The 20,829-nt window shown below is 38.3% G+C and overlaps 2 protein-coding genes and 1 long non-coding RNA gene across 3 annotated transcripts; 1 reads left to right on the forward strand and 2 right to left on the reverse strand.

Moving 5' to 3' along the window:
• Positions 1–7,968: 7,968 nt before the first annotated feature.
• On the forward strand, positions 7,969–8,773 carry LOC110685653. Its single transcript, XR_002504101.1, has 2 exons — positions 7,969–8,442; positions 8,523–8,773. It is a non-coding gene; the product is annotated as an uncharacterized LOC110685653 (long non-coding RNA).
• Positions 8,774–10,493: 1,720 nt separating this feature from the next.
• Positions 10,494–11,369, reverse strand: LOC110686150 (nodulin-related protein 1-like). Its single transcript, XM_021862738.1, has one exon. It carries the CDS (start codon positions 11,239–11,241, stop codon positions 10,861–10,863), a length of 381 nt encoding a protein of 126 aa, XP_021718430.1. The 5' UTR covers positions 11,242–11,369; the 3' UTR covers positions 10,494–10,860.
• An 8,302-nt stretch (positions 11,370–19,671) lies between these two features.
• LOC110686151 (nodulin-related protein 1-like) lies at positions 19,672–20,603 on the reverse strand. Its single transcript, XM_021862739.1, has one exon. It carries the CDS (start codon positions 20,466–20,468, stop codon positions 19,785–19,787), a length of 684 nt encoding a protein of 227 aa, XP_021718431.1. The 5' UTR covers positions 20,469–20,603; the 3' UTR covers positions 19,672–19,784.
• Between the last annotated feature and the right edge of the window lie 226 nt (positions 20,604–20,829).

The following is a 20,829-nucleotide window of genomic DNA, read 5'->3' on the forward strand; positions in this document are numbered from 1 at the left end:
GCAAGGAATTTAAAGGGGTTGAGGATATGATCATATATTATAAAATGGATGTGTAGGATTAGATACTTTCTGTTTGGGTCCAATTTAGTCCAATTGGGTTTAGGCATTAAATGATCCAATTAAAAGCCCAAGGTCAAGGTTCATCTCTCCAATTGTGCTAAAGTCAAAGATCAGTCCTCAAGGCAAGCCAATTGGGCTAAGGCCCAACTTCTCCATGTATGCGGAGGTATAAAAGTCATCAATATTACATTTGTACATTCATTCAAGCAAAGCCTCAAGCAATTAATTCTCTTGCATAGTGTTCTCTTTCTACGCACTGTACTGACTTTAGCATCGGAGGGGCCTTCCTCGGCAACACCCCCGAGGCTAGTTTACGTGTGTTTACTGTGCAGGAAACCTTCGGCCCAACATTACTTGGATCGAATCTAGTCTTCCCCACAGACGGCGCCAAATTGTTTCGGGTGAAAACAATGGGACCTTGTCGAAGAGAGATCCCTGGTTTCAGCTGCTGGACGAAGAAGCTGAAGCTGCCCGTACGGCCGAAGAGGTTGCACGGGTTATTGAAGCTTGTGAAGGAGGAGAAAAAGAGATAATTAAAAAGCCTCGGCCCGAGCCGAAGAAGCTTACCATCCTTAAACTTTCGGCTGAGGCCGACAGCTGCTAGCATGTTCTCTTGGAAAACATAATGCGTATCGGGGAGCCAAGTCTCCGGGATATGCTGCATTCGGCCGCTGCCCCCCCGGTTCGGCAGCTTGCCGAAGATATTCTGTTGATTAAGGTTTGGATCTGGGCCGTTATCTGCGGGGGGACCTAAACTTCCCATGTCGGGATCAGGCTCAGCAAGGTACCGGGGAGCGCTGAAGACGCAAGGGTGGCCCGGGTCCGTGGGTGCCCTAACCCAAATCCATTGACCTCTCCAGTCCTTGTCTGAAGAGTCGTTCGGCCACATGGTTAGGTACTGGGGCCGAGACTCAATCCGGTACCACCCAGAACCATGACTTCCGTGCCCACTTTGAATAGTTGGCACTAGCCGATGAAGCTTTTTGAAGCAGTGTAGGTTCGGCACATACCTGAAGAACTTGCAGACCCATAAGTATGTCATCACCCTTCGGATGCTAGTAGGAGTTAGCTGACATAGGGAAATATTGTAATGGATCAGCAAGTCTCGGACGAATACGTCCAAAGGGAACCTCAGCCCATACTGAAGTTGTCTTGTGTACACCCCCACATACCCCGGGGGTGGACGATGGATTCTATCGGATGCCACGGGCATTCGGCACCAGTACCCATCAGCTTCAAGGATGCCGTAATGCAACTCAATTTGTTCGGCAAACCGATACTGTTCGGCATTCTCCACCCACCATGAGTAGGGGCGGTTCTTTATCATGGCCGAAGCTACTTCGGCATCCTCCCACTCTGAAAACCCGAGAAGGATATCCCAAAGGACAGCGGGAACTTCATCGTCCCGCCGAGAAGCGCTCGGCCCCTCCGTTCTCTGAGGAGGAGCCGAGGAAATTGGAGTCGCCCTAATCCCTTCAGCAGGGTCAGACTCTGCTCTTTGTCCATTCCAGGTCCCAATCCTGTTCCTGGGATCGGGAATTGGCCTTGCTCTTCTTGGAGCACGGGATCTACCCCTAAATCCTCTCGCCATTGATAATTTCGAAGAAAAAAGTCGAAAAAAAGGGAAGGAGTTCAAATTCAAAGAAAAATAAACTAAAATCAAAGGAATTTACCTTAATCTGAAGCGAAAGTTGCCGATTTACGAATTGGTAGTGGCGAGTCTCAGTTTCTAAGCTTAATGCTCGGGGAATTTGCGAAGTTTTGATGCGGGTTCTTGGGTTCTCTCGAGAATTCTGGGTTTGTGTTGGTGAATAAGTGAGAAGAGATGACGCGCCTCTAATTATATCTCCAGAAATGGGAATACGGGGAGTCCGCGTTTCAATTTCTCTTAAATACCCCACTAAGTAACCGTTAAACACACGACCTTGCGATTAAACTGCCCATTATCCGTCCAACTTCCACAATTATCCGCCTTAACTGTTGTTATCTCATTAATTACGGTTTAATTACGGTTTAAATTCAAATTTTTTGATTAATTAAATCATTCACTTCCCTCCTTTTCTGATTAAATCAAACCTGACCCGTCATCCTTCCAAATCGGGTCTGGGGGGCAAGTTGTTTGGGTCCAATTTAGTCCAATTGGGCTTAGGCATTAAATGATCCAATTAAAAGCCCAAGGTCAAGGTTCATCTCTCCAATTGTGCTAAAGTCAAAGATTAGTCCTCAAGGCAAGCCAATTGGGCTAAGGCCCAACTTCTCCATGTATGCGGAGGTATAAAAGCCATCAATATTACATTTGTACATTCATTCAAGCAAAGCCTCAAGCAATTAATTCTCTTGCATAGTGTTCTCTTTCTACGCACTGTACTGACTTTAGCATCGGAGGGACCTTCCTCGGCAACACCCCCGAGGCTAGTTTACGTGTGTTTACTGTGCAGGAAACCTTCGGCCCAACATTACTTGGATCGAATCTAGTCTTCTCCACTTCATCGGACCTTCGACAAGGTCCCATTGTTTTCACCCGAAACACTTTCTATCGAATAATAAAGTTTGTGAGGTGGTGTTTAATCATGGGCCCATTGAGATGATTAAACTCTTAAGAATTAAGAGTTTTATTCTGTTAAAGTCATTGCCGACATGTTGAATTATGGACAAAGCTTAGCCTTAATTTATTCTACGAGTATATAATTAGAGTCATACTCCTATTATTGATATTGATTGAAATATGGTGTATTATACTCACTCAGATCCATTTATGATTTAATTAGATATTCACAATGATTACAAAATAGATGATTGAATAGTAGTAAGAGATCAAGACATCGAAAAGTATTTAGTCAAAAAATCAAAAAGTGGCAATGTTGTAACTTGTAAGAGTTGTGCTTCCTGTTTCATTATTAGTGATGCCAACAAAAATTAACACAGAGCAAGTTATACTTTGCATTGGTTAATTTAGCTGGTTAGATTGACTTTCAATCTGTAATAGTATACTGTAATTTTTATTTATTTATTTTTTATTTTTTATTTTTTATTTTTGTGTGTGTGTTTTTAGAGAGCCACAAGGGCAGGTGACAATAATCAATCCCAAGATCTCTTGAAATCGGAAAGGAAACTCTAACCACTTAAGCTATCCCTCACTCTCACTCCATAATTATTTCTTAAGGAAACTATTCTTTTAACATATTGATCTTTTTTAAAGGTTGTGTAAGTATATGACTACGTAATAATAATCCGTATAACTATTTTCAATAATTTAAAATTTGTATGAATTGAATGTGTATGTATAGTAATTGGACTAATTAAATTATCACTCATAAGCCTTGTGTTCGTATTTCCTCTTTGACATAATACATAGAATAATTTCTTGTCAATAAGATTTCATATAGGATATAAATATTGAAAAGTTGTTAATTCCGTAACAATACTAATTTAACTTAGGTTATTTTGTTGTACATCATATCCTATTATTCCTATAGCTGATAACTTATGTGCATAGTCCCACCGGCACCGATCATTATTTTAGTTTGTCCATCTCATTTGGAATTTTTAATTTAAGAGAAGGTATTGGATGCGGCAAGCCATATCAAACAATTTGTGCGTCAAGTATACATGATATGTAGTATTTGATCAGGATATGTATTATTTGATAGAGGATATGTATAACTTGTTGGAGGATATGTATTATTTAATAGAGGATACGTATAGTTTTGTGGTAAGATATGTATAGTATAGGATACTACAGTTTGTTAGAGGATATCATCATATATCCAATAGAGGATATCGTCCAGCCTATAGATCATATCATACACACAATTATAAATGATATCATATAGCCAATAGAGGATATTATCCAGCCTATAGATGATATTATAAACACAATTATAAATGATATCATATAGCCAATAGAAGATATCATCCAGCTAATGAAGGATATCATAGACACAATTATAAATGATATCATATAGCCAATAAAAGATATCATCTAGCCCACAGATACTACTACAAAAATGGCCAAAGAGACCTATAATAAGAGACCTATTGGTTAATACAACAGGCCTCTTTGATATAAGAGACCTAATATTAGAGATAACAGGTCTCTACACTACAAAAAAAACAGCTTAATTCCGACGGAAAAATTCTTTCGGAAACATCGGAAATTCCGTCGGAAAATGGCCTTCCAACGGAATTCAGTCGGAATACGTCTGTCGCAAAACACTTTGTAGGAAATTCGACGTTTTCCGAGGGAAATTCCGTCGGAAGCCACTTTTCCGACGAAATTTCCGACGGAATCCGTTATGTCGGAGCTGGTTCTGACTTTAAACAAAATTCCATCGCAATTTTCCGACGGAAATTTCCGTCGGAGTTGGGGAGGTTTCCGACGGAAATTTTCGTTGGAAAAGTCAACTAAAAAAAAAAAAAGAGCCCCACCCCTAACCCTTACCCCACCTAGATCCACCCCAGCCACCAGCCCGCACCACCCACTACCACCACGTCCAACCCATTTTCCCACACCACCCACCACCACCACTTCCAACCCCTTTTCCCGCACCACCCACCACCACGAAGTCCAACCGAAAAACCCACCCACCACCCTAACCCGTATCCCCTCCCAACCACCCAAATACCACCACCCACCTCGCCATTCCACACCCTCCCAAACCACCACCAAAATCACCCAAAAAAGGCAGAAATCACTTAAATAAAACAAAGTAATTCAACCCAAGAAAACGAAGTAATTCGACCCAAAAAAACCGAGCAATTCGACCCAAAAAACCCCAGAAATTCAACCCAAAAAAACCCAGAAATTCGTCCCAAAAAAACCCAGAAATTCGACCCAAAAAACCCAGAAATTCGACCCAAAAAACCCCAGTAATTCGTCCCCAAAAAACCCAGAAATTTCAAAAGAAAAAACCCCAGAAATTCGACCCAAAAAAACCCAGAAATTTCAAAAAAAAAACGAAGAAATTCGACAACTTACCTTGAATTCCATCAAAACCCCTAAATTAGCTTGAATTTGGGTTTTAAAGGTCAAATTCGACCATGAAAACTCTAGATCTAGGGTTTTCATGGTCGAATTTGACATGAAAAACCTTGAGAAGGTGGTGGTAGTGTGCTGGTTGCGCAACGACGGTGGTGCTTGGTGTTGGTTGCGCGGAGGAGAGAGAAACGGAGAAGGAAAGAGAAGAGAGAGAAACGAAGGAAGGAGAAGGAGAAGAGAGTGAAAGAGAGGGCGAAGGAGAGAGGAAGGAAGGAGAAGGAGAAGAGAGAGAAAAAGAGGCGGATCTGAGCTGAGAGAAGGAGGGAGGTCAGAGAAGGAGAAGAGAGAGAAAGAGGAGAGGAGAGGAGAAAGAGAAAGAAAAAAATCAGAGTTGTGGGTGTTTTTTTTTTTTATATTAGAATTTTCCGACGGAATATTTCGTCGGAAGCCTAGAGTTCCGAGGGAATAAATTTCCGTCGCAAGACTTCCGAGGGATTTTCCGTTGTAACGAACCTTTTCCGACGAAATTTTCTGACAGGCCCTAATTCCGTCGAAAAGTCCGAATTTTCTGACGGAATTTAGGTCCGTCGGAACTATTCCGTCGGAAAACGACCTATTTCTAGTAGTGCTAAAATGTCAAAGGCCCCACATGAGATAGAGGGACGAAAATAAGAGACCTATTGTTTTGCTGAACTGGTCTCTTATGTGCATATGGGCCCACCACAATTTTTGCCTTTTTTTTATTTTTAAACAATACCTCCTCCCTTCTTAATTCTTATTCATTTATACAGTTCATTATCAGTCATATGACTCTCTCTTTCCTCGTTCCCCCTTATATGCCCCTTTTTCTTTCACCTTCATCAATTGACTCACCTCTTAATCTCTCATTTAATTTCTCCTTTTTTTTTAACTCACGGAGCAATTGATTGCGCCTCTAAATCCTCCTCATTTACGGCGCTACTGCATCCTCCTCCTACGCCGGCGTTGCCTTAAATGTCAATTTTGACCATAAAAACTCTAGATTTAGAGTCATATGGTCAAATTTACCCAAATAATTCTACAATTGAATTAGTTTTGAAAAGGTATGTTTCCATATCAATTTAATTCTGAAAAGTTTTGGGGTTGGTGACAATGTGTTTCTATGGCGGTGGCTTCTGGGTTTTTTTTTTTTTTTTTTTTAAAATAGGTTGTTCTGGTTTAGATTGGGTAGTTTTTTGGGTTTTTCGTGGGTGGCTAGGATTTTACGGGGATTGGGGTTATTTTTCACTAGGGGTTGGTTTTCACGGGGTTGGGGTTGGGTCGGTTTATTACGGTGGTGGGGGTGGTTTTTACGGGGTTGGGTGATGAGTGACATTTATGTCACTCTTAGGGGTAGTATTTAGGTCTTTTTCCTCTTATTTTTCTTAGGTTTTTCCACCTCATTATCCTCTTATGGCTTCTTTTTGTGTTGATGAAAAGTAATGCTTATTTTGATAATCTTTATGCATTATTTTATCATCCCCATGCTCTCGTGAACTTTGGTATCTTCTGCAGGTTCCGTGACGGTCCTATGCGCGGTGGGAGGCCCCTTGGCCAAGCATGGAAGCCATGGACAAAGGAAAGAGGAGCAAAAGGGAAGGAGAGGAAGCAAGAAAAGGAAGTGCAAGAGGAGGTGTGGCCGAACCTCTGAAAGGTCCGGTCGAACCTTTGTGTGGTCAAACTTTTCAAAAGTTCGACCGAACCTCCAGGGTGCAGTGAAGGCAGTGTCAAACCTGTTTTCAGCAATTTTGCAGGAGAGGTCGAACCTCAAAAGTTCGACCAAACAAGGATCAGGGAGGTTCGACCGAACCTACACAGGGTTCGACCGAACCTACCCTGAGTCCGACCGAACTTACCCAGAGTTCGGTCGGACCTTTTCCCGATCTCAGCCAATTTTGTACGGACTATTTAAGGTCCTTTTGAGATCGTTTAAAAGAAGAGGGGAGAAGGAGGACAATAGCCTAGTTTTTAGAAACCTCTCTTAGTTTGAAACATTCCTTAGGATTAATTTAGCTTAGTTTTCATCAAATCAAATCATTGTATTAGTGAAATTCAAGAATTATTCTCAAAGTTGGGCAATTTGTATTCAACATTTGAAGCTTCAATTAGTAATTTCTCCAACCTTCTTCCTTTTAATTTCAGATTTCATTTGGTATTTGCATGTTATTTAAATCTTCTTAGTTCTTGGTAATTTGTTATTGGATGATAGTTATTTCAATTGTTAACCACTTTTCCCCAATTATTGAAGTATTTAGAACCCTAATTCTTGATTGCATGTTGATAAACATGAGTTGTGAGTAGTTTTCTTGCTAGGGGTTCGGTGAAGCTCGACCTTTTAGGTTAACTATGCAAATGTGGGAGAAGCATTGATGTTTGTATTGCAATTAAATTGATTATATGAGATTGCTTGTTAGTTCCTCATGATAGGTTTAGCTACCCTTGACTAAGGAGCTTGATAGTATGATATGCCTAATTTGACATGGAAGTGTAAATTGAGTACGTCATTACTTATTGTAATTTGATTATGTATCATCTATTGCTAAACTAATGAGGAATCTAAGTTTAGTAGTGTGAGTTGTTTTCTAATTGCATGAGGTTGATTTTACATATAGTCCTTGCTATATCTTGTCTATTTTACTCCCCGTTTGCCTATTTGCCTTGGTTGAGTGGATCTCATTCCCTAGTATCTTTAATTCATTGATTTAGAACCATAGTTTGTTTGTCTTCTTGACGAACCCCTATTCACCAATTGACTTCGAGTTAGCTTAAGTGTAAAGATCTTTGGCAATCATATCCTGTTCCTTGTGGACCGAACTCTTACTTGTCATTATGCTTGGTTTGTAAGGTGTTTGTTAATAAATGTGTTTGATTGAGTGTGGAATGTACGACCGTTCTAACGCCCATCATCGGGATGGTTTATACGGGGATGAGGGTGGTTTATACGGAGGTTAGGGTGGTTTGTACGGGGTTAGGGCTAGTTTATACAGGGTTGGTAGTTTTGGGTTTTTGTACAAGGTTAGGAGTTTTTCTACGGTGGTGTTAAGCGAGATTGAGGTATTTGTTATTGTGATATTTTCTTGGTGTTTTTTTTTTAATATGTTAAATTGAGTATATTATTTTCTTTGCAATTTGCAGTTTGCAGTTTGGCTCAATTGATTTCTTGAAAATTGAATAACATGATTGATTTAGGTGCCTAAGAGTGGATTTTGGTGAAGGCTGCAAATGGGATAATATATGTTTAAATTGATTTATTCCCTTAATTTTGCTATTGATGATGTTCCTGGGTGAAAAATTTGATGTTAGATTGTGACAAGATTTATAAATTGAAATGCATTTAGCTACGCAGGAAGAGGAAGAGATGATTTGTTGCTAAATCAGTTGTTAAGGTTGTGTTTATGTTGTTGATGTCTAGTTTTTAAAAATTATTAGCTTTTAAAAAAAAAATGATTCTCTTAATGGTGTACAGGAGGATGACCAATTCAAGAAACTCGCTTAGTTGATGTATGGAGGGCTAAAGAAATTACCAAGGATGTGTTGAATTCACTTGTTGTATAAAAATGATGGGAATGTTGTTAGTTTTGGTAACTTGTAAATTATTGTTACTTGTAATTTATTTCCAAAAATTCTCTTATATATGTAAATTATTGTTCGTATATACTTGTAAATGTAACTACTAGTAAATTCAATAATTATATAAGTTTATGTAAATTTATCTAATTGTTTGGTTCTGCAATTTTCAATTTTAGTAGAATAATTACAAAATAATAAATGTATATCGTCGAATTATTTTAAAAAAATAAAATAAAGAGACCTGTTATCTGACAAAACAGGTCTCTTTATGGCTCTCAAAGAGACCTGTTGTGTTAAATAACAGGTCCCTTCCCCTTCTTAAATGTATGATGTGTATACATGCAAAGAGACCTGTTACCTTACTTAACAGGTCTCTTATTGATTACAAAGAGACTTGTTCAATTGAAAAGGTTTCTTTAGCATAGAGACCTCCTCTAAACAGGTCTCTTATGCCATTTCCAACAGGTCTCTTTGGCTTTTTTTTGTAGTAGTGAGAGGATATCATAGACACAAATATAAATTTTATCATGTAGCCAATAGAGGATATCATCCAATCTATATATAGATGATATCATCTAGCTTATATCATAGAACCAATAGAGAATATCATCCAACTTATAGAAGATATCAAAAACAATAGAGGATATTACCAAAATAATAGAGGATATCATCCAACTCATAGAAGATACTTGTATCATAAAAACAATAGAGGATATATATAAAAAAAATAAAAAAAATAAAAAAAAAATAGTGGAGATATCATCCATTGTATAGATAATATTATAGACACAATACATGACATCATCCAACTTATAGATGATATCATTCAACTTATTATATATGATATAATCTACATAATAGAATTTATTTTTTAAAAAATAATTAAAAGGTCAACAATGGCGGAACCACCACTGAAGGTCCCGTACTAAGCTCATGGGTATAACATAACATGCTCATTTCTCAACCAAAATACATGCAGTTGTTATCAAAACGCTCACAATTATTCAACATAAAATCACATAGGACAATCAATTTCAACAATTATACATCACACAAGAAAGCCCCGAATCGGATTTTTTGGGCATTTTTCGAAAAATCTGAGATTGTCAAGCAATTATCAAGCCAATTCAAGCATAAATCATGGACAAATATAATCAACAATCTTTATTTTCTCTCTCCTCTCCATCCTCTTCAATTCAAGCATAAATCATGGACAAATAAAATGGAGGAATTTAGCAAAAGTTGAGGAGAGAGAAAATAGGGGTGGGCTAAAGGTGAGGAGGAGAGAAAAAGTGGAGTAGGATTGAGTGGGAGTACTGTTGGTGGTGGTGAGTGGAAATGAGGGTGTGAGAAGTTTGTATTGCCGTACAAATAATAGTTGGACGGACGAAATGTTTGGTTAGTCCGGATTGACGCAATAGTTTGTGTTAATTTAAAGAGAGAAATTATAACATGTCTAAAGAGGATCTTTTTAGATATATATTGATCCTTAAATATATATATGGGCTGAAAATTTTGTAAAAAGACAATTAAGACAAACATACAAGAGTAAAAGGATTTAATTTTACTACGAATTTAATTTTACTACGAATTATATTGTTATATTATATCTTGCATCAAATGCATGAAGTAGTTCATTTTACTAAATTTGCTTTTAGTTAGTTGGTTCAATTTAGGTTAATCATACAATTCAAGTCATCATTGATTAAGTTCCAGTCGATGTAAACTCGGGTGTTCATTATTATAATCTCAAGCTAAGTATAAAAGGTGGTTATTTAACATCATGACTATTTTGGCTCTTTTTAAAAAAATAAAATAAAATTATATTGTATTTTTATTATATAAAAATTGTAATTCGATCAAGTGATGATAACAACTCGACTTATAACATTAAAAATAACATTTCTTTACGTAATATCTTGAAAAGGTACAAGATTATAACTAATTTAACTTACAAAGAGTAGTAGTACTTTTTTTCACTAATATACAAATTTAGTGTATCACTAGTTCACTACATCGCACAAACAAAAACAAATTACATTACTTTAATTTACACACCCACACCACAAACATTTTTTTCTTTTATTTAATTTGTTTTTCTATTTAATAAACAACGTACCACAACAACGACAACAACAACGTACAATAACTAACAATTACGGAGTAACAAACTAACAGGATATACTAGAAGAATTTATTCAATATCCCATAAAATTCAGTAAATAATCCGATGATCACTTGAAAAATCCTTTAGCCATACCCATCAAACCACCACCACCACTAGACTCCTTCTTTTCACCGCTCTCCGGTGCCTCCGACTCCACCTTCTTTTCACCACCCTCCGCCGCAGCAGCACCGTGGTCGCCATGAAGGTTATGGAGATAACCTTCCGCCTTACCAACATACTGTCCAACACCGCTATTATCGTCGAGCTTCCCATACGTCTTAGCGGCTTCTAGAACATCTTCAGCAGCTTCCGAGACCTTAGCCTTGTCAATCTTATCAGTCTGGTTGGAGCAGGCAAACTGCGCCGCCTCGGCTACGGTCTTGGCGCTTGCCATCAGATCGGATGTGGATGATGGTGCACTGTGGCCCTCAGTAGCTTCTTCAGCCATAATAATGAACAAAATATGAATGAGGAAATAAAGTTGGCTAGGTTTTAGAGGATGAATGAACTTATTTTTTAGGTTGTTGGTTTGGTTTATGGGATGTTGGAAAATAGTAGGGGATTTAAAGGGGTTAAGGAGTATAGTGGATAAATGTATGATTGAGATATTTTTAAAGGAGAAATTATGGTGGTGTTTAAAATAGGGCCCATATTTGAATTGTTTTGCCAAGTTGTTACCGACAAAACCATGAGTTTAATGCAATTACGTATGCAACCTTTGATTTTAAGTGCTACGTGCCTCTTTCTTCTTGAACCTGCTAATGACGTACTGAGGTGAGAGAGACTGAGGCTATTCCTTGGACAATTCGAAGGAAATTACTCCGTATGTGAATGTGGCCATGTTGCGTAGATACTAGATACTACTCTCTCCGATAATTTGAGTGTTATAATTTAATTGACATGTAACTAATTTTAAAAGGTTTAAATGACTTGTGACTTTGTGAATAAAAAGTTAATAGTTAATTGAAAAGTATGTAATAGCTAATTAAAAAAAATTACAAGGATCCAAGTATATTAGTCAAGATTGTCATCATCGAAGTATTCTCATTACATTTAGGTTATTGTTAGTCAAACTATATCTGAATATCCCTTATTCTTATCCAAATTATACATAGCCATATTTTGGGAAGCTCATTAATACAATTAAGCTTTCTCTTACCTCTATTTTCATTATTCGAAAATTGATCGATATAAAAGAAAGATGATAATGCAGATGGCAATTAATTATGAGTTGTGATTACATGTATCACATACTATTTTTAAAAATTTAATCAACTAAATTAATTGATATTTATTCTTAAGAATCTAATTCTTATAAGCCTTATTAATAGCCTCATATCCGTGTGTGCTTGCTTTACTCTTTATCTTTGGCTTTTGAGAGACCCATCCTGAAACAGTGAAACATGCCACGATACCATCACGCAATTTGAGTAAATTTTGTCACTGTTCAATCTTGATGAATTATTACCTAAGCCCATGCTTAGTGCCCACCATCCACCAATCACGGACCTTATGAACCGAGTTACTATTATTTTCATTTTTTCACGGGTATATTGGCTTGCTGTGTTACTTTTCTCAATTTGCATGAGAATAGATCTTATGAGCATGAACCAATTTGATGGTTCATAAATAGGAATTCCTTGTGAAACAATTTGATAATTCCAAGGAAGGACCATATCCCCTTATATTTACTACACATTGTAAATAGGAAATTTGCAAAAAAATCTCCATATAAAAGCATTTTTTTTTAAAAAAAACCTCCTTATAATTTTTTTATTTTTTGCAAAATTATACCTTAAACAATTTTTTTTTTGCGAAATCATACCTTTATGCCGGAAAATGGAGTTTAACCCTTTTTTCCGACGTTGACTATCCCAATCCACCCACGAAACCACCTCCCTCCCCAGCCCCACCCACAAAACCACCTTTTCACGGCATGGACCACCCTAAACCCTAATTTACACTCGAACTACCCTAAACCCAGATTTTGCGGGGTGGTGGAAAGGAGGGGTTCGATTTCATTGGTGGGGATGAGGAGGGGAGGCGGTTTCGTTGGTGGAGCGAGCTAAGAAGGGGGGTGATTTCGTGAATGGGGTTGGGGACGGGGCGGTTTCGTGGGTGGGGTTCAACGCCGAAAAATGGGGTTTGACCCCATTTTCCGGCATAAGGTATGTTGTTGCAAATTTTTTTTACTATCTCCGTTATATATTAGTTGCAACTTTTGCCAAAATGGGTTACTACACATTAGTTATAACTTTCCATTTTTTCCCTTTTTAGTAAGGTTTTTTCAATAAAAGTACAAAAATACCCTTACTAAAGATTTTATAAATACAATTAGTTACCCAAATCAGATTTCATTAATTCCTAATCTAACTTATTTAACATAATTTTATGATCCAATTAAATCAACAATCATAAAAAATCATTCAACTAACTTCTCTTTTTTTTTAAAAAAAAAAATTAAAAATAAATTCATTCAGCTTCCATCTTCATCTCCCACGAAACAGACCACCAGCACCTTTAGGTGAGTTTGGGTGGTTTTGGGGGTGAGTGACGGTGGTTGTTTTGGGTTGGTTTTGGCTGAGAGGGTGAGGTATTTCAAGGTGGTTTAAGTTGAGAGGGGGTAGTTTTAGAGTGGTTTGGGCTGAGAGGAGGTTTCGTGGTTATTCAGGTGGAGAGGGAGTGGTTTTACGGTTGTTCGGGTGTGTGTGGGTGTGGGTGGTTTCAGGGTGGTTCGGGTAGAGATGGGGTGATTTCAGGGTGGTTCGGGTTGTTTCAGGGTGTGAGGTGGGTGGTTTCGGGGTGGCTGCTATTGGGCTACGGTGGTGGGCTCGGTGCTGTTGGTGTTGTGGGTTACTATTGATTAAGTACCTTCTCTTTCTCTCTCCTACCTTAATTACCTATTCTTTAATCTACTAATCAACCATTATGAAATTTTATCTTAAAATCTGTATTAGGCTGAAAGTTGCAACTAAGATGTAACTAACGGAGATAGTAGATTAAGGTATGACTTTGCAAAAAAAAAAAAAAAAAAAAAAAAAAAAAATATAAGAAGGTTTTTCGTAAAAAATTGCTTATAAAAGGAGGTTTTTTTGCAAAATTTCCTTGCAAATAATTACAAAATGTTTAAGTTTGTAAACAAACACTAACTTATTTGTGGAAATGAATGAGAAATTAAATTCAAGGTGTTCAAGTCTAATTCGTTTATTAAACATCATTGAGAATAAGGGAATTGAATTCTTCCTAATAGTGTAGTAATAATAGTGTGGCCGTGTAGCATGTAGGGACTCTATCACTGCTAAGTGGTAACAAAGGGAATTGAATTCGTCTACTTCATGTTTTTTTTCTCAACCCCGCTAGAAAATGAGAGCACACTAAGAACATTCACATTTGCTAAGAAAGGGTAAGGGTCAATTGCTTTTCACTCGTCTAATTTATTACAGTGACTTCTTGTCAACGACTCCACAACTAAATGTGTCCCAACTGCCTTATTTAAGTCCTAGGCTTGTGTAGGTTTAGTTTGTGATCCAAGACAAACCAAAAGGCCAATTGACATCATTCTATTGTCCTTTATTTAAAGTTATGTGACATTTAATATTATTGAGAACCTGAAATACACTCGCACGTGTCAGCCGACGTTATGACCTAATTTTAATATATTGACCTTTATTATTTATATTGACTGTTATATTAAAACTTTCGTTTAATAAAAGTTATATGAGTGATAATGTTTTATTGTGCTTCATTGAGTAAAGTATAAGATATAAATAGGAATACAATAACTAAAAGTCAGTAAACAGAAGCTATAAAATAGGAAGGAAAAGATAAGTATAACTATATACTGAAGACTAATTCTAATCCTATAATATTGGAGCTCGTTGCATGCGAAGATGAGAAGTAGCTCCTATAATCAAGGAGTGTAGTTGAGCAAAGCATGCAGAGATAACTTCATACTGTAACACGCCCCCTCAAAACGGGTTGTAATAATGAAAGTCCGATTTTGCGAGTTGAGATATTGAACTGGAGCTTCGGTAAAGTCCGATTTTTCGTGAAGGCATCAGCTAGCTGGTCGGTAGTGGAAATGTTAGAAACACGAAGCTTGTCGTCTTGAACATGTTCTCGGACAAAGTGGTAATCAAGAGCAAGATGTTTCATATGTGAGTGGAAAACCGGATTAGCACTCACGTATGTAGCACCAGCATTGTCACAATAGATTACTGGAGTGGAATGCAAAGGATGACGAAGCTCAGTGAGAAGGTTTTGAACCCAAAGTAATACGGCAGTGGCTGCAGCAACGACTCTATATTCAGCCTCCGTAGAAGACCGCGTGTTTTCTGTTTCTTTGAAGACCAAGAGATGGGATTGCGACCAAGGTAAACTATATTGGTTGTGGTGGATATAAAGTCATCCGTGTCACGAGCCCAATCAGCATCAGAGAAGGCATGAAGATTAGGAGGGGAATCTTTGTGAATTGTGATGCCCATGGTGGACGTTCCATTGAGATATCGTAGGAGACGATGTAAAGATTGCATGTGAACCTCCGTTGGATGTTGCATGTACTGGGCAAGCTTGTTAACCGTGAAAGCCACGTTAGGACGTGTAAGACTAAGGTATTGCAAACTGTCGATCAATGACGGTAGTGGGATGGGTCAGACAACGGTTTTCCATCTGTGGTTAGAGGAGGATGTACGGCTAGGGGGGTTGAGGTGGGTTTGGCATTCTCCATGTTTGCCTTACATAGTATATCGTTTATGTAGCGTGTTTGGTTTCACTACAAGAAAACAACTAGATTTCGACGGAATTTTTCCATCAGAAACATCGGAAAATCCATCGGAAAATCCGTCGGAAAACAGCCTTCCGTTGGAATCAGTCTGTCACAATACCCTTTGTAGGAAAGTCGACGTTTTCCAAGGGAAATTCCGTCGGAAGCCACTTTTCTGACGGAATTTCTAACAGAATTCATTCTGTCGGAGTTGGTTTTGACTTTAAACGAAATTCCATCGCAACTTTTCGACGGAAATTTCCGTTGGCGTAGGAGAGGTTTCCGAAGGATATTTCCGTTGGGAGTGGCATATTCCGATGGAAATTTCCGTCAGGAGAGGTATATTCCGAACGGAAATTTCCGTCGGAAAAATCAGAAAAAAATAATAAAAAAAAAACAGCACCACCCTACCCCACCCTGTCCAGCCACCACTTCCCCACCTAACCAACCCCCTAACCCACCCACACCCACCACCACGCCTAACCACCTCCAACCCACCCACATCCACACCACGCCTAACCCCACACCACCCTGCACCACCCAACCACCTCCACCTAACCCAGACCCAGACCCACCAAACCAAACCAAACCCAGACCCACCTAATAACCCACACCCCACGAACCCCACCCCACCCAGACCCCCCATCCAAACCTCCCACATCCGCTTGACCGGACCCCCACCCTACCCCACCCTGTCTAGCCACCACCAATAGCCCAACCCAAATAAAAAAATAACAAAAACCAATTCGTAAAATAACAAATCGAAAAAACAAAAAAAAATCATAACACCCAAATCGTACAATAGAGATCCGAAAAAAATACAAAAAAAAAATGAAATCAAACAAAAGAAATATATATACATTTATCTTCTGAAATTAATAGAGATCTGAAAAAAATTAAAAAAAAAATCCCTAGATCTACAATGTGTCGCTGTTAGGTTGGTGTCGTTGTTGGTTGTCGTTGCTGTTGGTGTCGTTGCTGTGGTGGTGGTGTTGTTGCGTCACCGGTTTTTGTGGTGGTCGAAGAAGACGAAGGGGATGAAGAAGGACGAAGGGGACGAAGAAGAACAGAGAGGACGAAGAAGGATAAGGAAGGAGAAAGAGAAGGAAGGAGAAGTAGAAAGAGAGGGCGGAATGGAGGAGTACAGAGATCAGAAGAGAAGAGAAGAGGAAGAAGAGAGGAGAGAGAGAGAGGAGAGAGAAAGAGAAGAGAGGCGGAGAGGAGAGGAGAGAGAAAGAGAAATGATGGGGGGGAGGGGGGAACCGGGTTTTTTTAGGGAATTTCCGACAGATTTTATTTCCGTGGGAAATTTATTGTTTCGACGAATAATCTGTCGGAAATTTCCGACGGATTTTATTTCCGTCGAAACATTAAATTTCCTACGGAATATTCTGTCGGAAAGCCCATAAATTCCGACGGATTTTTATTCCATAGGAAATCCGTCGTAAATTTCCCGACGGAATAAAAAAACCGTCGGAATTTATGAGATTTCCGACAGAAAAACGTGTCCGTCGGAATTTGGCCTATTTCTAGTAGTGTTTAAAAAAATGCCATTTTGGTGGGGCAAGACCTCCACGTTTAAGAAATAAGACATGTTGCCTAAATCTCTTAGAGAGAACCAAGAGGAGAGTGTAGTGATGAAGGACTCAAGGAAGGTAAGGATCATATAACATATGATCTGAACTTAATTTTTCGGGTCTTATCTTATCTGAAAGGTGAACTAAGCATGGCCTTATTTGAGTACATTAATATTTTGTATTGTGTTTTGAACGACTAACATGTGCAAATTTATTTTTCTTCGCTTCCGTTCCATATTAGTTGACATATTTTGACTTTCAACACTATACACAAACTTTACGGTTGCATTTATACGTTGACAAACATATTTTAAGTTTACAAATATATATATTTCAACTAATTTTTCTTAATCATCGTAATGTGCTACATTCAGGTTCAGACAACAGTGAGGACTCTCTCCCAAGACAACTATACGCAGACGACCCCAATTTTTCATACTGCATATCAAGTGACCTAAGTCAAATCAACGTCAACTTATTTGGTCCTGAAGCAAAGATCCAAGGCCAACCCGTAAAAATGTTTAGAAACATGCTCAATGATAATTATTTCATTGACCTCATTGCCATCACAGTGAATAATGAGAGGTTAGATGTGCCACCATCAGTATTCCTGATGTCGGATTCCGGGTCAAGAGGCTTCATCGTAGACTCAGGCACCACCTCAACTTGGTTAACCTCGGTGGCTTTCTAGGCCATGAAAAAGATGGTGCAATTGTTTGGTCCTCCTATCCGGTACACCATCATTATTCTTGCTTGTTTATATTATAATTTGGAGAGGAATTTAAAATGAAAACAGTTTGAGGCAAGGAATTAAGAAACATGAATTATATAACTGCTTGATTTTTGTAATGAACTAATGATCCATCATCGGTGTATGAAGGGTGGCTAATTTAAGAGAGATTTTAGCTGTTTTTTTTTTTTTTTTTTTTTTTTTGAAGACGAGATTTTAGCTAGTTCCAAGCGTTATTAGATATTTGACTTATCCAAAATACTTTTTATTAGTGCGTACTACTCGTATTAAATTCTAATATTTAAATATTATTGTCCTCATAGAACTATAGAAGGACATGCATTGATAGATGTTAGATAGACATTACAAACAAATTATATTATGCACTCAATAAATTCATATTAAGGGGGCGTTTAGTATAGATATTGGAAAAGGAGTGGAAAGAAAACAAATAAGAGGGAGGAAAAGAATTATTTAACACTTGCCTTTCCATCTGTTTGGTTTAACCATGGAAAGGAATCGCTTAACCATAGGCCCTTTTCTATTTGTTTGAGGAAAGTAAGGGTAATTGTTACCTTAAACCTTCTAATCAAACACTTAGAGAGATAACACATAGTGGAAACCATTACTAGGGATGTTAGTGGGGTGGGTCAAGTAGGAGACCCGCCCCATCCCTGCCCCAGTTTTAGGTTGTACCCGCCCCATCCCCACCCACCCCACTTCGTACCCACCCCATCCCCACCCCATACCCACATCCATATGTGTAAAAAAAAATAAAATTGTATATTTTTATCTTGTTTTATATTAAAAAAATTTATGTAAAATAAAGTAGTAAATAACTAAATATAATATGTTGTAATAAACTTAATATTAATAATGATTTTTTATTGTAATCTATATTACGTAATATTGTTGTATTTGGGAGGCGGGGATTAGGTGGGTCATGGGCCAGGATTAAGTGGGGGTGGATATCCAAGTGGGGGGTGGGGCGGGGATGATTTTGGAATTGTATCCGTTGGGGCGGGGATGGGGATGAATTTTGGATTCGCCACGGGAATGAGAATGGGGATGAGAATGTTAGGCGGGGATGGAGATGGGAAATCCAACATCCGCCCCGCCCCGTTAACATCCCTAATCAAACACTTAGTAATGGTAATGGTTTAATTGAATCCATTCCCACCCCAAAAAATGCTCTAACCAAACAGCTCTAAATTGAGTATTGTGGAAACTGCAATTTGATCAAATAATAAGAAGGGCAAAAAAATAATCTAATTTTCAAGGGGGGGAAAATGTTCTTTCTAACCTACAAATTAAACTAAACCCTTTTAGATAAAATGCAAGGTATCATATGGAAAGGAGAGTATAGAGGCTAAAATCTTATAAGAAGCGAATGAGCATTCTTTTAACATTACATTTTCTATTAAGCTTTGAATATCATTCATCTCATTTGATCATACAAATACTACACATATATACTTCGTAGTTTACAAATAGATTGATCATGCTTGATAAGATAATAAACCCTCATTTTGTCAAACCTTTTAGGATCCACAGATTTTTATTTTTGTTTTTAAGTTTTTTGAAGAGAGGAAAAACGATTTTCATATATAAAAGTAAAATTATTTCATGTTTGACCAAGTTTCCAAGAATCGATCAAAATTTCAAAATTTCTCATTTTCTCGTCTGTACAACCCAATTCACAAGATTGTATAGAGAAAATGAAAGAGGAATTGGTCAATCGGAATACAACTTCAATTCTAGTGCTCAAGATTATAAGCATAATCCTTTGCTAAACTTAGAAATAACAAATTACAAAAACAATCAAATAACAATTAACATTCATAATTCGTAGATTCATACATTCATACTCATATTCCAATAACAAGTCAGTATGTAACATAGTTTTAAACAATAAAATAAAATCAATGTTTCTTCATAAACCCTTGAGCCAATTTGATATAATCACCAGCACCACCACTTCCACCACTAGAATGACCCGTTCCACCGCCTTCGCCGCTATGATCTTGTTTCTTATTCAACAACCCTTGAGCCAACTTAATATAATCCCCAGCACCACCACCACTAGAATGTCCCGATCCACCGCCTTCGCCGCCATGATCTTGCTTCTTATTCAACAACCCCTGCGCCAACTTCACATACTCCCCATACCCACCACCACTTCCACCACCACCACCACCGGAATGACCCTGACCATGACTATACTTCCCGTCACCGCCGTCGTGGGGGCCACCGTAACCGGAGGAATGCGGGGTGGTTGTAGAGGTATACGACGAGGAATGAGATTGAGATTGAGAAGAAGAAGATGAGTTATATTTGTGAAGGTAAGTTTCCGCCTTACCAACGTATTTACCGTAACTCTTCTCGTCAAGTTTACCGTAATGTTTAGCGGCGCCGAGGAGGTTACCGGCGGCTCCGGCGACTTTTGCTTTGTCGATCTTTTCGGTGTCGTGGGCTAAAGCCGATTTAGCTGCGTCTGCCATGAGTTTGGCGCTTGCCATGAGTTCTGATGTGCTGGGGGTGTGACCCTGACCCGGACCCGAGTGGGTTTTGGTGGGTTTGCCTCTGGTGTAGTATTCGTCTTCCATTGGGATTAGGAAGGTTTTGGATATGTGGATTTGAGATTGGGATTTTGGAAAGGGATAATGGTAAAGAGAGATATATTTGTGAATGAGGAAGAAATGTTGGTTTGTTGTATTAATAGTGGGCTATTACGCGGTGGAAGAGCGGGAGGTTGTCTAATCGCTGTCACAAAGACTGAGTTGAGTTGTCAACGCCGAGGGTGAAGACTTAATAAACAAGATTTAACTTTCACTAGTTTTGAGAAAAATTATAAATTACTTTATTTATTAGATTTGTGTAATACAAGTATATGAATTAATAAGAATACTGTATTTGGAGGTTTCAAATGGAGTAGATTTAAGGGTTTTACTCCCTCCGTCCCCGAAA

This window comes from Chenopodium quinoa, unplaced genomic scaffold (genome assembly GCF_001683475.1).
Source record: "Chenopodium quinoa cultivar QQ74 unplaced genomic scaffold, ASM168347v1, whole genome shotgun sequence".
NCBI classification, from domain to species: Eukaryota; Viridiplantae; Streptophyta; class Magnoliopsida; order Caryophyllales; family Amaranthaceae; genus Chenopodium; species Chenopodium quinoa.

What these genes read in the sequence shown, in the direction of transcription:
- LOC110686150 (XM_021862738.1), bottom strand. Translation starts at nt 11,241, where the DNA reads ATGGCTGAAGAAGCTACTGAGGGCCACAGTGCACCATCATCCACATCC.
- LOC110686151 (XM_021862739.1), bottom strand. Translation starts at nt 20,468, where the DNA reads ATGGAAGACGAATACTACACCAGAGGCAAACCCACCAAAACCCACTCG.